General features: G+C 37.4%; 1 protein-coding gene across 1 annotated transcript in view; it reads right to left on the minus strand.

The window, feature by feature from the left end:
- Nucleotides 1–17,075, minus strand: part of SORBS2 (sorbin and SH3 domain containing 2) — a gene marked incomplete at both ends in the record, with an annotated part of 69,979 nt that extends 52,904 nt beyond the window's left edge. The window contains 4 exons of the mRNA XM_080343848.1: nucleotides 808–952; nucleotides 14,767–14,891; nucleotides 15,888–15,914; nucleotides 17,015–17,075. Coding sequence (XP_080199974.1) covers nucleotides 808–952; nucleotides 14,767–14,891; nucleotides 15,888–15,914; nucleotides 17,015–17,075 — 358 coding nt within the window. The remainder of the gene's footprint in view (nucleotides 1–807; nucleotides 953–14,766; nucleotides 14,892–15,887; nucleotides 15,915–17,014) is intronic.
- Between the last annotated feature and the right edge of the window lie 528 nt (nucleotides 17,076–17,603).

Below are 17,603 nucleotides of genomic sequence, written 5' to 3' on the forward strand. Positions count from 1 at the left end.
TGGGAAAACACTTTGCATATTTCAGATATATCCAAACCAGAGTCGATAGGCCTTTAGATCAGCAAATTGGAAGCAATCGAAGAATCTAGAATTCTGGGATGTGGAGAAACCCATGTATACAGTTTTTATACTTATCAGTATGATAGGAATAGCAGCTTTTGTGTAAGCTGTAAGTCTCAGAATGAAACTGTCACCTAATTTCCCCACATGCACAACAAAAAAGTAAACTCCAGGATCACGTTCAAATTATTTTGCATGTATAGTCTTATCTGATTATGCAAAACACTAGTAATCTGGCAACAGTCCTTTTAAGGTTGATAATATATTAAAAAAATTAACAATGCTGTACAAAAAAATACATAAATTATAGATCAATGTGGCTTTAGGTATTTAAAAGCTCAGAGCCTCACCCTTTCTTGGCAGTATTTCTACTTAAGATGATGGAACTCGTGGGGAGAAACAATGTAAAAAGTTGGCCCTTGCTTTCTTAAAGAAGGCAAAACCTGAAGGGGCTGTACAAGTTGAGCTGTTTTGATATATACTATTTCCTCAGTAAAGCTAGTAGAAAGGTGGCAAGACTTCACTCTCATACATATAATTAAAAAAACTTACTAGTAACTCCAGTTCATTATGACTACTGTATCTAACAGTAAATGCTATTTTTTTCACATTTATTTCCCAGTGTAGATGAATAGACAATACCTTTCATTATGGATGTGAAGCACTCTGCAATTGTTTGCAGTCTTTACCACATGAATTGGAATATGTTGTGTAACGTATAAAGCAAATATTCTGTGTGAGGCTTACCCATCATTCTGCCATGCTGCATGATAACAATGTTGGAATTGAGCGAAGCTGGTGGAGGGTAAACTGAAGAAGGGGAAAAAGGCCTTTGAAAGTGACTCACTGGGCTGGCAGCAGTGCCAGAGTTCCCATTCACTGTGATCTGAGCCTGAGAGAAACAAAACAATATCCCATTAAACCACACACAAAGCCCTCCGACTGCCATCCCAAACAGAGAGCGAGGCAAGACTGTCACCCACACAACAATCACCAGTTGTCAGGTACCCAGCCATAGCGGCATCCGCATTCACTGGAATACAAAACTCGTCACAAGGGGAGCAGAATCTGTTTCTTCTATACCTTGTACCTCCCCCCTTCCCTCCTTGTATGTGCCGTCTGCGAAGCGTGCTGAAGTCATGGGAAGGTGACAGAAAGACCATGGTCAAAGCAACGAAGACAGCACAAACAAGGTCTGCAGAGGTCTGACAGCAATATAAAATGACGATGGCAGTAAAGTTCCTCTCGTTGTGTGACAAAGGCTGCCTGCCACAGATCACTCACTCCAAGAAACATATCCCCTTAATGCACATGCTCAAGCCTTATTGATATTAATGGGAACTAGTCATTAAGACTAGCTAAAGAGAGTGAGTCAAAGCTTCTGTAGAAAATGGAAGCCAGCTGGAGTGACTGTGGGATGCTGATATGTAACCTATCACAATAAAAAAAAATAGCACCAATAAAAAAACCCCATAAACACAAAACAACAGAAGAAAATCAAATAAACAAAATGGGAAAGCTAAGTAAACAGGCATTGTAGCAGCACCACAAGCCGTTTAGGCTTTTGTCACAAGAGGTACTTAAGCAACAATTTGTTTCCCTGCCCCAGGTTTAGAATTCCCAGATCTGGGCTGCAGCACTTCTATGGGGAGTATTGCAAGGATCAAAGCAGAGATTCTAAGAGAGCATTGAGTTTTTCTCATGTCATCCTCCCCTCCAAAAGAACTTGGAGCTGTAGGAATACAAAAGCTGCCTGAGCTCAAAGTTAGCATTTCAAGGAGTATGAAGCCATGTTTTCAGACAGGGTTCCTAGATGAGGCCAGGTATCTCTACCCTACTGTTCCTGGGGTTCACCCATTCTCTTTTACTCCATGTTGTTTTTCTGGGAAAGCTTGTTTCTAGGGAAGGCATGGCAACTTTATCCAGAACTTTATACCTTCTTACTCATTTACTATGGTTTTTGTTTCTCTGAAGAGGGGAACAGAATTCGCGTGAGTTCTTTGTAGACTCAAAAGTTATTCCTATAAATTTCAGAAACAAAAATTTAAGATATTCGTCTGATAGGCTTTACCAAATAGCTGGGTTAGACAGAAAGGGTCTCATACTATGTAGCACACAATATTATGAAAACAGGATCCACAGGAGTAGCTGATAGACATAATTCATAAATTTATATGTGACATTTTTGCGTTTACTTTTAGAGACTATATCAGCTCAGCTATAATTTCTTAGATCCACATGACTTTTTGAGGCAAGTTTCCGTGAAGATGGCTATTGCATTAGTTTATCTGATGCATCTTGCACTGGTGAGTGGGTTAGCTGTAAAGACAGTTTCATGAAGTTTCAAGTTCCAAGGGCCTTTTCCTGCCCACGAATCATTCATGAGCTATTGATATTTCTACCTGAGCATGTGATGCTTTAGTTCCAGGTGACAGAGTTTGTTCCCAGATTTTACAAAGAAGTGAAGTCACTAAGATGCCTGTTTGTGAATTAGACCTGTTACTTTACTAGGTAATCTCCTTTGTGGGAAAATAAGATGATATGTAAAAAAAACCTGTTTCACCAAAATGCACATATTTCCCATCTTAATGGGAAGATAATCCTCATCACTTTCATGCTGTTTGTTTCTCTAGGCGCCTCCATTTATTCTTTCTCCAGTATACTTTACCAGTGCTCCACCTACTTCTGCTGCTGGGTAATCAAATTCTCGTAGAAATTCCTCCTAGGTACCGGGTTTAAACTCCCTTTGTTTTGCCTGAGCACCAGAAAGAGCAGCTCTCTCTCTGGACTTCTGAATCAGAGCTGAGAAAAGCATCTATTTGGGACTGGAGATGCTAACTTTCTCTCTGCTGAGGTAGGCAGCAATGGAAAAGAGGTCCAAGGATGGATGTCTGAGCAATTTTGTGCAACAATGCCACACAGCACACACCTGGCCTCTGGACACTGACTTAGGCTGAAATGCTCAGCATCAATTCCTGAAGCTCGAGACAGTCTTGGAACCTGGGAAAAGGCAAAATCTTCTGTATGCTTCCATTTCCAAGTTCCCAGTAGTTTTCACAATTTTAAACTACATACACAAAAAATCTGCATGAAAATTGGAATAGAATAAGAAAAAATAATTTCCAAAACCAGCTGTTGTCTGATTTTAACTCTGATTCTAAGCAAAAGCCCAAATAAGAATTACAATTCTCATACTTCAAGTTTCCAATGAAGCTGTAATCTGTGACTAAAAGCATGGTCACTTAACCACAGAGTTTTATGTCTAGCTCTGCCTTTTGCCTGGAATATTTTACAATTTTGTTGATTCAGCTCTTTCTGATGCTGCTGCTTCTTCTCAGAAGATCCACTGTAAAACCTTTTTACCTAAGCTCTCATTAAGGACCTCAAGAATAAACAAACATCCCCAATGTGGACATAATGTCTTTGAAGGCATGGTTCTGTCTTACACAGGCACAGTGCTGGATGGCACAATCCTGTATTACTTTTATTGTTCTCTCAATGGTTTTCATCTGAAAAACCAACAGGAGTCTCACAGAATCACAGAATGTTAGGGATTGGAAGGGACCTCAAAAGATCATCTAGTCCAATCCCCCTGTTGGAGCAGGAACACCTATATGAGGCTACACAGGAAGGCGTCCAGGACAAATGTTATTACGAACACGTGTATGTGTCACCAGCTTTCCCATCATTTCCTCATTTCATAAATATATTTATAGTCTGGCCCTCCTCCTCTACAGAGGATATGAGACAGACTTTTCTGCACTGCAGAGGTGGGTCTTGCCAGCAGTTTGATTTCTGTGGGGCTCTTAAGACTGGGGATTTTTGTCCTTTGATGGGAGACTCAAGCTTTCTCTTTGTCCATTAATGCTGAACAGCTGTAATGCTCATCCCTGCCATATGGTCAGACCTGACCAAAAGATATCCCACTACAGGGAGACTACCTAAAAACGGAAAGAAGGAAATCATTCACTTTAGCTTACAAAAATGGTGCTTGAAGAAAGTGAATACAGTTAGCTGATTAATTTAGAAGTAGGTTAGAAGAAAATTTAAATGTTGCATGCTTCCCTTAGCTAGGTAAATAGTCATGTAGTGACTGTGCCTTATTTACACATGCCAAAATATATTGATTATGGTATCTTTGGTTACAACTGCTGGGCTGTATGCTGATTCACAGTACTGATTCTTAAAAAAAAAAAAAAAAAGAAAAATGTTTTGGAGTTGTGTTACAAGAGTTAGAAATGACAGCGTTTACATGCTTGTTAATATTACTATTTTTTTAACAGCATCCAGAGTACTGACAGCAAATCACTGACTTTCCAGGTGACTATGTGCAAGTTTGGGCTCAAAATACTTTTTATAAAATACACATGAAACTTTAAAAATATATACACTGTTCTTTTCAAACTTGATAGCATGCTGAAGTATTTGTATGAAGTTTGAACAAGTTTGAACACTGTTGTGACCCAGTAAAACTCTGGTCTCAGAACATCTTTCTGTTTTGCAATTTAGTAACAAATTGTTCAATCTAAATGAAGGCTTTGTTCTAACTCATTTTAATCATGCAGATAATCTCTAAAGAAATCATAAGTGATCTGGATTTGACCCAAATTCCATACCTTCTTTCTAACCATGTATGAGTGTACTAAGGTACAGAAAAGTGAATGTATGTATAAAATGTCCAATTGCATGCTGTTTTTTTCCTTGACTTAGCCAAGAGTAAAGCAACAGGACACTGGGGTACTACAGGGTTACTATGAAGTTCACTCCTGTAAGAAACTGTGCTTAGGAGAGGAAAAGGTTAGTTAGAGGAGAGAAAACCAGTTTCGTGCAGTCAGTGGTCACGGCTGGGGACAAAACTGCATTAAATAGCGCCAACATTTACCATGAATTTACAGTTATATTATTGAAATTTGTACCTCAGTATAAACCAAAAATAGTGGTAGCCCAGAGGCTACAAACTCCACAAACCAGTATTTTGCCTTTAAACAAATCTCTTTAAAGTCTACAGACCACTTGCTTTTAATGAATTTTGAACAGATTTTTATTGAATTTATTTTCATTTCTTTTAAGCAAAGTGTTTGATACACCTTAGTTGACCATACAACTGTGCAACAACTTAGTATCATTTTCCTATTACCCAATCTGCTATGTCGATGATTTTTTTTTTTTTTAAACAACTGTTGCAAAATATACTGTCAGACTGAACACAGAAAACTGCTAACGAAGTGTAACAGGATAACAAACAAGTTTGAATTCTTTTCCCCTTTGACAACCTGTTTGAACAAAACGGAGGAGGAAAAAAGGAAGCATAATTACATGAGAAGTGGCAGCAGTGTTGGTTAAGGTGGTGCCATCTGACACAGCAGACATCTGGCTCAAGGTTGGGGAAGGTGTTTCAGAGCAGTCAGTGGTATCATAGCTACAGGTCTGCAGCTCATCTAGAATGGCTGTGGAGGACTCACTCACTGTGCGGGAGGAGCACTCACTCATGGCAGAGTCTGTGCTCACAGAGGCGGTTTCGTTCCTGTGGATAATACTTTCAGAAGCTAGGTATGGGCATTTATATGAAAATTGTGAAAGGGCTGGGGTTTTATAAAAGCGTGAAGGCAGAAAATCATCAAGCGCTGGCAGAGAATATGGTACTAGATGGGTGCCACTGTCTGGTGAGAAAGAGGCTCTGTTAACTGGTACCACAGGAGAAGGAAGAGGCAGTGGAGAAGCTTCTGTTGCTGTTTGTCTGTGTGTCTGTGAAGCATTTACCTCCATCACAGGGGCAGTTACTTTCTGGTTTCCAAGCTGAGATTTGAGGAAAAAAAAAAAAATAAGAAAAGAAACAGATTACCAAATAAATAAAAAACTTTTCCCTTTGCCTCTTGCTGTGGGTAGGAGAATTACAAAAGCATATGTTTTTCAGCAGCCCGAGGAAGCTCACATTCACATGGATTAGGAAGTAAATCAACCACGTTCTATATTAGAGCAGGAAAACATGAAAGAAGTTAATGCATCAAATACTAGCGGAAGCAATGCCAGAAACCATAGTGTGCTGGGGATGAATATTCATAATGTACTGCATATATTAATGATCTCAGTTGTGCATTGAGAAGGTTCATGCTATTTTATACTTTACATAAACATGAGGCTAGAGAACATTATGTTCATTTTGTTTGTAAAAGGAAAAAAGGATCTGCAAGTCTGATCTCTGTAAATGTTGCTCTCCTTTTTTTATTTTGTCAAAAGACAGGTATCATTTTGAAATGAACTGTAATATACAGATGGTCAGGACTGCAAGCTAAATGGAAACACTAATATTGAATGTTCATACAATCTGCAAGCAGTTTGTAGGCTTTTTTTGCCTCTTGTGACTAAATACATCTTCTCCACTACCCCTCTAATAAAAAAGTTTGGATGATAGAATTTGCAAGCACCCTGGAAGCACCCTGTCATCCTACTGGATAAGGCGTAGGCATAGGAGCATTTTCAACATTAGAGAACACAGGGATTGTTAGGGTAATGGGTATAAACCTGAGGAACAACAAAGACTGGGAGCAGAAGAACAGGACAGGGATGACTTCGTGCTGAAAGAAAACATGCTAGTTGTTTGGCTTCAGCACAATTCCTTAAAAGTAAAAGGGAACATCCTCCCTCACAAGAGTGTTTCTGAAGATTGTCACACAATATATGAGCTTGATGTTCTGTTATTTCAAATTAGTCACAGGGCGCTGGGTTTAAGTGAGTCCTGAAACTGTTTTTTTGCATCTGCAACTATCTTATTTTTCAATTAAAGATACATGAAAAGCATGTTGGCATCCAGTCTTTGGTAAACAGCTGCAAAAATCCTTCCATACTGCCTATTAGCCACAAGCTTTCAAACAGCTCTTGAAGTATGTCAAAATACTGCAGGCTTCAGCACTAATGGTTTCACTTGTGATAGGGCTGAGGAACTCTCTGGAATAGTTGCAGGGAAAAAGTGTTCAGGATTTTAAATTTACATAAAATAGAATACATTAAGATACCACATGCAGCAATTACTACTTAAAAAAGCAACATTTACTGTCAGATATTACATTGTTACCAATAATAGTATGGTTATTTCCTATGCTCAGAATATGCAGATGTTTTTAATCATTCAAAATGTTTCAAACCATCAGATTAAAATGCCATTGTGGCATTTTAATCCAAAATCTGAAAATATCTTCTAAAGTCCTTATGGAAAACTTGGAACATAACCCAGATTGTGCTACTTATGAGAGGTCACTGGGGCTGCAGTTCCATAATTCTTGCTGAGATAACTAGAATTTACACTTTACTGAGGTCAATGAGACCATCTCTATGAATAAGCATTTCAGGAAAGAATCTTAAGCATATGAACAGATATCTGTCACTTGTTACAAATGGTTCAAGAGAACTCTTTGGCATTACTGGACCTCTAGGGTACACAAAAATAGCCAGAAGCTGTTGTTAAAATCTGCATTTAAAACAGTGAAGAAACTTAGTCAAATAGCTTAACATCCAAATCTTACTTACAGCAATGTCAAATCTACAATTGAAAAAAAAAAATCCATGGAGTAAATATGAATAGATTACTACTTCATCAGAAAAATCAATAACTAAGTGTATGATTGTAAAAGGAGATATGATTATTTAGAGATAACTAAGTTGCCAATTGAGACTTCAAAAGAACTCTGGAATACTACTAAAATAATTTCATGAGAAGGAAGCATATGCAGATGTGAAACAGCTGGTTATAGAGCACAGCATATCAGGGGTTTAAGATGTGTGCATTTACTTGCACATATAAGAAATGGTATTTTTCACCTCACAGATACATAAAGGGAAGACAGAATCATCATTCATGATGAATTTCATCATGTGTGTCATAACTCGAGATCTCCAGCAGAAGACGTAAACCAGAAGATCATAATGCAATTATGAGGCAGAGTCAATATGAAGCCCTGAAGTTCTTGAGACAAGGTATCCTCTCAGCATCCCCAGAAGAAAAACTGCATATGACTGAGCCAAAATATGCAAATTGATTATGAAATTGTTAAAACAATGAGAAATTCTGGAGATTTGAAAAACCTAGTAAACCTTCAGCTACCAACGGAGAAGATTGCATGCTTGGGAAAAGAAGGTATGGACAACACAAGGACAGATATTCAGGGTGCATCCAGAGAGCTAGTGACATTGAGTTCTCAAACAATTAAATTAATTGTGTTTGGCAAATAATAGCTGATTTCATCAAGCCATACTCTTAAAAAGAATATAAACTTATCATTCTTACAACGTAGGTAAAAGGAATGCAAAATTCTAGGTACTTATTCCCTGTATCAAGTTCCTCAGCTTTGTAGAGTAAAACTTTAGCATTCTTCCTGGTTCTAGAATTCTGTCATAGGTGCAACCATCACTCTGGGAAAGAGTGGCTGAAATGGTGATTTAAAACATTATTTTTGAAGACTGATTAAACCATTTAAAAAACTGATCTCTCTCAACATGGGCTGTTGGTGAATTCTAAACAGATATGTTTGGCTACTACTAATCCATATTTTTCATCGCTGAAAAATATGAGAAGGACAAAGCTGAATGTATTCCAGAAAACTTTTAACACCAGTTCCATTCAGTGTGCTCCAGATGAGGTTGGTTATTGTTATAGCGCAAGAAGCGCTAGCAGAAGTCGGGCACATTAAGTGCCAAACAAGTACCTAATCAATTAGGATGATGAAGAACTAGTTAGATTACAAAATTATCTTAGGTTGTGAAGCAATGCTTGAGAGAGAGAAAAAAATGTCAATACAAGTCTTGTGAATTGAAGGTCTCAAGCGCATCTTTCTGCTGGTCCTTGGAAATGTTCACCTTCCACCGAATAGTAAAATGTCAGGCCTGACAGATCTAGTTTCTGTCCAATTCACATGAAGTACACAGATGACCCTAGTATGGGTTTCAAAACCCAGTCCTCTATCATTTTGATGCAAGATCTGTGGGGAGTGGTGTGAGATTACTAATGACACCGAAGTGCTGGCCTTGCTTCGACAGTCAAGACACAGATAAGGAGACTCAGAGATAAGTGAATAAACTCATTTTGTTAAGACATGGGAGAGTTTAGTAGTCAACAATCAAATTACATCCATACACTTGCACAAATGGGTAAAAATACCTCTATTTTTAATTGTTAAAAGCTGATGTAAAAGTCTCCAAACTGATGCTGCAGGTTATATTCCTATGCCCATTTTTACTACGTAGTCCTCTTATTCTAAACTCAATATAAGCAGGTGGAGTTCAGCCCTTGTACAAAACCACACTAGTGATATAGAACTTAAAATGAAAATTATGTGCTCCGTTTTCTTAGCTTGCCATCTGTCCCCAAAACATTGAAACCTGTCTCTTCTCCCTTCTACATCACTCAATATATTGTCAATGTCTAGCAAACATTAATACCTGTATTAGATAAACTGATTCAGAAACAGTATTTTGAATTCCAGACTTTTTGCCTTGATTCACTTTTCTACAGCTTTAAGGCTGGCAAAAGAAACACCTTTGTAAACACCCCGTGTAATAATTTTTATTCCTCCGGGACATCAGGACTAAGCCAAGTGTTTACTCATCTGGGGAATATAATCAAACAAGAAAATGTTTTCCATTCTCAGTTTCAGAGAGCAGTATCTAGAACAGGAACATGCTTACGAAACCAGGAACAAAACAAACTTAAAACTATCAGGTGTTTATTTCAGAAGATGCATCTCAGAGTTCTTCACCAGTTTACAACTTTTGCTTTTAAGAAATTTGGGCAACAGAATTTACCTCCATCGGTCTCATACTAACAAATACTAATTTCTCTGTTGAAACAGATCAGGTTATTTCTCCCATATCTGCAGTATGGCACAGAGCAGCATAATCTCTTGAGACTGTAATAATGTAAAAGAATTAATATTGAGTAACTTGAATGCTTTTCTTTTCACATATAATTTTAAGGGGTTTAACCTTTCTCTGAGTAGGAGTGTTCACAAAATGTCACTTTGTGAGTCATACCACACTTCTGCTTGTTCCTAAAATTCCAGCAGATAAGCTCTTAAATGAAGCACAAATAGGAGAACAAACATAGCAAGATACATTAAAGAACACTGCAAAATTGTTGTCCATGAACTTGGACCATACAAACTTTCTCTTGGCTGTATTTTTCCATACTTTGTGACATAATATAGCTGTACATGTACTCTACACACATAGATACCCACACATGCACAGTATTTCTCATTCACCACCTCTGAAGAAGTGATGATTAGTCAGTCTTACCTCACTCTCCTCCACATACATAAACCCAGCAGCAGAGGGAGAGCTGTTTGTTTTTATAGCGCCTTTCTAAATGTATTTGGCTTTTACGGGTTTCTGTGGCAGCTTTGAACATTGCTGGTGGGCCTAATCTAAAGTCTGAGAGCATCCCCAGAGGATATAGCTTAACATAACAGCCTATGATCTGCATATACAAAAGCATTTTAACCAGTGTATGAAGTTCTGTAGAGCTTGCAAGTCTAAAACAATTTAAAAAATGAAAGTACAATCATGCATAGTATACCAAAAGTTAATTTGTCTATGTAAGAGAAATTGTGAATTTTGCAAATACCATGAGATATAGCACTAAAGGGGATCATAATTTTCGGCATTAGTTAGAACAGCTCCAGGATTTCAACCACAGATCTGAGACAGAAAATAAATCTTTTTAGACACACAGCTGTAGCCTTTATTTCTAACTGCAGCCCAGGGCATCTTGGCATTGGGATCTGAACTGATGCAGAATTTTATACTGCCTCGTGCTGATTTGTACTCTAGTTTTAGGTACGCATTTTAACACAGAGCTAGCAAAACCCATTGGCTCCATGACTTGACTGTGATGCCAGATACACCACTTCATATTAATGTTTAGAATTTATTTCAAAGTTGAACTTCAAGTAGGATGCCAGCTGAATTCTGCAGGCAAGAGATCAATAATTAGATGCAGTTTGAAAAGCTGGCTACATTCCTGAATGATCCTTGTGATCAGCTGAAATTTGTACAATTTTATTAAAAAAAAAATCAGTTGCCAAATTTATGATCATTCTTCCCACACGCTGAAATCAAGGAGAAGGCAGAAAAATAACTGTGGCATTGCCAAACAAGTCACAGCTACTTTTCTGCCTTTTGTAAGCTCATTGTGAAACTAAAACAGATCTAAAATAAAAAGAAATTGCAAAATGTGCTTTGACTTTTAAAATTCTAAAAAAAAAAAAAAAAAGTAGCTAGAGGACAGATTATTTTCAGTCATTCTGATTAGAGTTTGAGTGTTATTCTGGATGATATAAAAGCTATTTCCCCTAATTCTTGTTAGCTGTCACAAAAACACTTTGTTAGAGAGACACTTTGATTTATCTGAGCATATGAAGTGCATCATATTGCAACAGGCTGAACAAATATTTTTAAGTGAAAATATAGACGCATAAGATGTACTGGTCACTCCTACACCTGTTCTAATGTCTGACAGCATCCCTTGATGCCCATATTTAAAAGGCTTGCAAGCCTGCCTCCAATAGTCTTCATAACCACCCTGTCTACCAGGTAAAATTCTTGCTCAGCCGTCATTACTATTTCCGACATGATTTCTTTACTGTAGGTCTTGTTAAAATTGACTTGTTCTACTTGACAAAAATCTCTAGTTCTAGCAAACTAGTTCTTCTCAAGGATAAAGTAACTTATTTCAAAACGTTCTAAATTTTATGTAGCCTAGTAAAGGGTTTAAGATGATAGTTTTGTCTGCAATCTCGAGAAGGACAAATGTGATTAATTCTTCTGTGCTCCCATTTGTTAGTGGCGTGAATTCAAAAGAAGCATTGCAAATTGTTGCCATATGCTTTCACAAAGCTTAGTTCTGATCAAAATTTTTACTTGGGAGTTGAAGGGGGGAAAAATGACATATTAAAATCTGTAAAATTATCCTGTAGCTAATGCAGATACTGTTTGAATGTGATGCTGTGAAAGAACCACAGTCTGACAGAGCGTATGTGTTACTACCATTGGCAAGTGTGGGGCTGTCAAAGGACTTCAAGTTTGCAAGACTGTGCAGCATTCACTTCAAAGTAGCCCCACTGATGTCAGCAGAACTAGATGAACACAAATATACCATGGTGGGATTCTCACTCAAAGCTCTGAGGCAGATATGCCTAGAACTATAGCAGTCCCTCCCTTCCACTGAAGGAATTTCAAACTCACATAAACTAGTATATACATAAATATACTAGAATAATTAACTTTTAAAATAGCAAAATCTTAACATGACTAGGTAAAGCCGAGTAGAAATAACAAAGTTTATTCCGAGCTCTCCTCCTGCCTAGTATATATTTGCTGCTTCTTTATTGCTCCCAGACTTATTATATTTGACTCAGTAACTTTCTGAATGGCGATAAACCCTACTCAGACTCCTTTGGTCCAATGCTGTGTACCTGATACTCCCATTTCTCCCAGATGACATCAGTATAGTTAACAAAGAAGTTTAATCTCAGTAGGCATAGGGTATAGGGGAAACAGAGGGACTTAAAGGTTGAGTGCCTTGTGATGCTTCATGTAGAAGTGGGTTGACAAAAGATTTTAACAAACCATTTTCTTTAAAAATTACTATTGCACAGGACACATAGGAGACAGCAGTGACTAGCCTTGAAGAAATCACCAACAAACAAAATATAGTTTTGGTGGCCATAGCAAACTGACAGAGCTGCATTTATACAAACTCCCTCAACCCAGCTTTTCTATCCATACTTGTTCCTTCCAATACCTATGGCAGCATAACACTTTAATGAAACACTTAAACAGATGCAACACCTACAATTCACTGATTTCCTATTGTGCATTTGCACTCCATAAAGTGCTCACAGAGGAACAAAGAAGTCTACCTTCCAGCTCAGCTGGGCTAGTTTTTTTCTTTGCAATATCCTTCCAAAAATTTCAAGTTTTGTTCAGTTCTGTTTTGATCCATGTGACAGGTAGTTTTACCCAGAAAACATGAAGGTCTAACTTTGATATTGTAAGTATAACTAAACAGACGGTTATTAAGTGATTCATGAATGATCTACCATAAAAGATGGAAAAATTAAATATACCACATGGCATTCTGCAGCCTGTGAAGAAGGAAGAACTGTAGACTTTTGTCGCAAATCCTGTGAAGACATCTTTGAAGTGTCTGGAGAAATACTAGGTGGATGTTCTTGGATTTCAGGCTCTGCTTTATTGTCAGGGATGGGAGCTATCTGAATGGAAAGAGATGCTGTGTGTATCTCAGGCACAGGGTTACAGGCAGGTGAAACAGGCCTTTGTGGAGATACTGGCACTTCAACAGGCTTGAGCTGTTGCTGTGTATTACAAGGAATGCTACTCGCTGCATCACGTGTTCGGGTTAATTTTAGGGTAGATACCCGACGTTTTGGAGACTGTTGCCTTTGGCCTTGATGAAGAGTAGTACTAATACCAGCTACTGTGCTTGTGCCTGCACTGGAGATTGAGGTCAATGGTTTAGTGATTTTTTGTGCATAGGACACACTTGTGTTAGTTAATTGAGAAGACATTGTCTCCTGGACAGAAATCTCGTTAGTGTAATAGGCAGAATCTGTGGGAAGGTGTTTAGCTGGACTGCTTGTTACTGTCTGGAGATTAATTCCGTTCTTGTTATTAGTTACTCTTGCTTTCCGAAAACTTTCTTTTCTAGGGGGTGGCAGAGGTGCCTTATTTGCCAAAAGCATCCACATACAGCAAAATAACATTGAAGAAGAGACAGAAAGAAAAGAAATGTTAGCAGGAGATATAATTCAGTTTGACTTTTATCTTTAAATAAAGGAACTAGCAACTTAAAGGGCTTTATCCTAACATCGCTCAATTCAATGGACACCTTTTGCTGTTCAGGGCTGTACAGCTTGTGTTTAAAAAGCCAGATGTTCCATTTGCTCAGAGTAAACTGGGATCAGAAGGGTGCCCACAATAGTCCATTTTCTTAAAAAAAAAAAAGATTATTACACTGAATAAGAATTATTACTGTATAATTGTTTAGATATGTAAGTAATTTCCAGCATATACTCCATGATCTTAGATAACAAGCTATTATTCACAGGTAATGCATATATACAAAACCCACAGAGCCTCTTAAGCCTTTCAATTCAAATAGCAACAGAGACAGCATTGACATTGCTGTGTTGATATTTTCTGGACAGATAAATATGTTTCCAAGTTAAGTAGCTGTGGTGGTTTTTTTTTTGTTTTTTGGTTTTTTTTTACTGTGCTGTAATTATATTGTTCTGTAAAACAGGCAGAAACATCGTCTACCTTATAATTAATAAACCTTTATCCTCAGATATTTCTTTGATGACTGATGCATTTCTCCAAGTGTAAAATATTAATAAACACTCTTTGAAGTCCGAGAACACTCCTAGAAAGCTTTCATTTGTGTATGACCTACTTTTATTTAGCTTGCTGTCTGGTTCATTGAAAATAATTTCTGGTAATTAAGCTGCATCGTGTGTGGAGTATACTTTATCTGTACAGTAAAACAGTTTGTAACAACCCATATGAACAACATTTCACACTATCTGGAAGACATCAGGACAACGTTCCATAGGGGTATCTACCTAGATATGCCATCCCCCAAGAGTAACGCACACACAAATGCCAAAGCATGAAACTTGGTGTGTTCAGTTTTACCTGACTTGGTGATTTTTTATCCTGTAGATTTGGCCGCACACTCCTAAAACCTTTTGCTGTAAGAGAGGAACTGCTAGCATCTCCATTCAGTGTCTCTCTACTTCCATCATTGTAAGATCTCCAAGCTTTTGTGAGGAAAAAAGAATCAAACCAATTTTTTTTTGTCATTAGTAGATCTCTATATTGCTATCGTCATTGCAACACAGATATTAAACAAATGTGGAAAAGTTTAGCTACTACACAACTCACTTTGCTGCTGTTATCATCATGGAAGTTATAAGAACAGGAGTAAAGCTGCCACTTTACAAAATACTTATCTTTAAAATTTAGGAAACTCATGCACTGACAATACTGCTGCTAGCAGTTTGGTATCTCCCCACAACATTCGTACAGACTATGGATTTTTTAGCCTTGGGAGTCCTTTTGGGGTGTTGGTGCTTCAGCCCTTGTGAAAAAGAGGGCTGAAGTACTTTCACTGATTAGGTGCTGGAACATCACAGCTGCGTCAGATTTTGAAAAACATCCCAGTTTACATAAAGTTAGTTGGTTTCACCAAGTTTCACACCAGAATACCCAGTTAGTTGTTCCAATAACACATCTTATTTCCAAATCTGAATGACACCTCAATTTTCCAACCAATGTTTTCTCTCTGTCCTCAGAGCTGAAAAGCTCTCAAGGCATTGTCCAAACACAGAGGGAGACACTATGCTGCCTCAACAAGTTACAGATTTGAAGACAAAATACTGTGAAGAGGCTGATAAAAGTAACACATTGTGTGAGCAGGCTGCTAAGTGGGGTGGGCAGAACTTGCAATCCTGAGTAAGTGACTAAAACTGAAATAGCAAGTGCCACTGAGGCTAAAGGTGGCAAATTAGCAGCCTGTATTCTCCCACACAATTTATATTTTCTGACAACATACACTTTGTTACTGGAAATATGGCTTCTCAAATGAGACCTGAATTTGAGGTCTTATCCACTTGGAATTATTATTACAATTTCAGTGGTGCTTTCCTTAAAGAATGTGGATGTATACAATACTGAAATCAAATAAATAGAAGACTGTTATTCATCCGCTTACATGGTATTACATTGAGGCATAAATAACACAGTATTTTCTTTACCTGAATCTGGAGACTGAGAATCAGACCCTGAAAAAGAAATATTAATTTGTGTTAGAAATAAAACATAATGATACAACTTGAAAAATACGTAGGAATCTTTTTGTTCAGTTACCTAATTCCCTCCTGTTACCTGAGCACACCTCGGAATATTGGACCATAGGTAACTATGCAATGTTTATTGCACAGGTTCTACAGAAAGTTATAGGGTGCTGAGAGTTATTGTTACTTATTCATTGCTATTTCAGACAGCTAACAATAAACAAACATTGGCTGCATTTTTTTTCCCAATAAATACTGTGATATACTACCATCTAAAATCCAGATAACAAAAGAAATATAATTCATTTATGATGAACTGCAATGGTTTAATTCAAAACTAAGAAGGACGCCTACAGATTCTGTCAGGATTTGCTCTCCCCCTTCACAGGAGAATGTGTGATGGTTTCTTCATCACTTCACAGCAAAACACAGAAACTGATACATACATACTGCCAGGACTGAACAGATTGGAAATTCTGGTGCTTTTTTGGCTTACTTGTAGATGTATTAGTGGTTTTCCTCCTAAAGAAACTAAAATTATGATATGTCTAAACAAATGATAAATTTTTCTAAGAAGCAGTTCTGCCTGTCTACTGAATATTCTGCATGGTTTTATTGTTTTAAACATTTTTAGCAAAACCTGCTTGATAAATGATTTTTTTAAAGTTAATCTGGCTTCTGATGATCATTTTACAAAAACATTTGGATTCTTTGCCTTTGAGAAGAGTATTTAAAGCAAGTTGCAATAAACAAAGTTTGTAATAAACAAAACCTACTTTTCATGCTATGTTACCTTGAAAAAACAGGGGACATGAGACACAAAATATGTATCAAAGGCAAAATTAATTTATAAATAACTGATTTTCCTTAGGACTTCCTAATTTATTTTTTTTTTTCACTAATGGCAACTAAGCAGAGGCAGAGAGAAATTAAGACTAGTTTTTGAAGAGCATTGTAGATGTAATAGACCTGCGGGTGAAACAGAAAACACGGTTACCCTTCTCCTCCTTGCAGAGTAATATTGCCAGAATGAGTAACACTGTAGAAAAGCCATTCAGAAGGGGTATCTCACTGGTTAGTGGTTATACCTGAGGCCAATAGGTTTGGAGAACTCTGAACTCTCTTCACAGCTGTTAATGTGACAGACATTGCAGCACGTTTGCGAGCACACCCACCGCTATCTGGAAGCACAAAACAATACAGACAGCAGCCCCAAACAAAGGGAGCAAGCACATGCAACATATCACAGTGTGAGATACGCCAAACATACGCAAATATAAGCGTGCAGTTAAGCAACTCCTGCAGGAATGTGTAAATTTGCACGTTTTGCAGATTAGCAGAATACATAAAATTTCACAAGCTTTAAACAACAATAAACCTCACAGAAATAAGTAAAAAAAGCAATATTTAATACTTAATCCACTAGGGAAATATATACATTCGGTTACTTGAAATACTGCTTAATTATAGCCAATTAGTAAACCAAACAAGTAATCAAGATGATAGATTAAGCATTCCAGACTAATATTATCAATAATCTGCAATGTAAAATCATTTCATTGTATGCATTAGAAAGACACCATTCATAAACTAAGCTTATGTTTGATCAGCTGACAAAATGCTTTTGTTCAGTCTTTTGGATCCTTAGCTCAAGAAATAAAATTACTAAGGATGGCA

Source organism: Nesoenas mayeri (genome assembly GCF_963082525.1).
Source record: "Nesoenas mayeri genome assembly, chromosome: 4".
In the NCBI taxonomy this organism is placed as follows: domain Eukaryota; kingdom Metazoa; phylum Chordata; class Aves; order Columbiformes; family Columbidae; genus Nesoenas; species Nesoenas mayeri.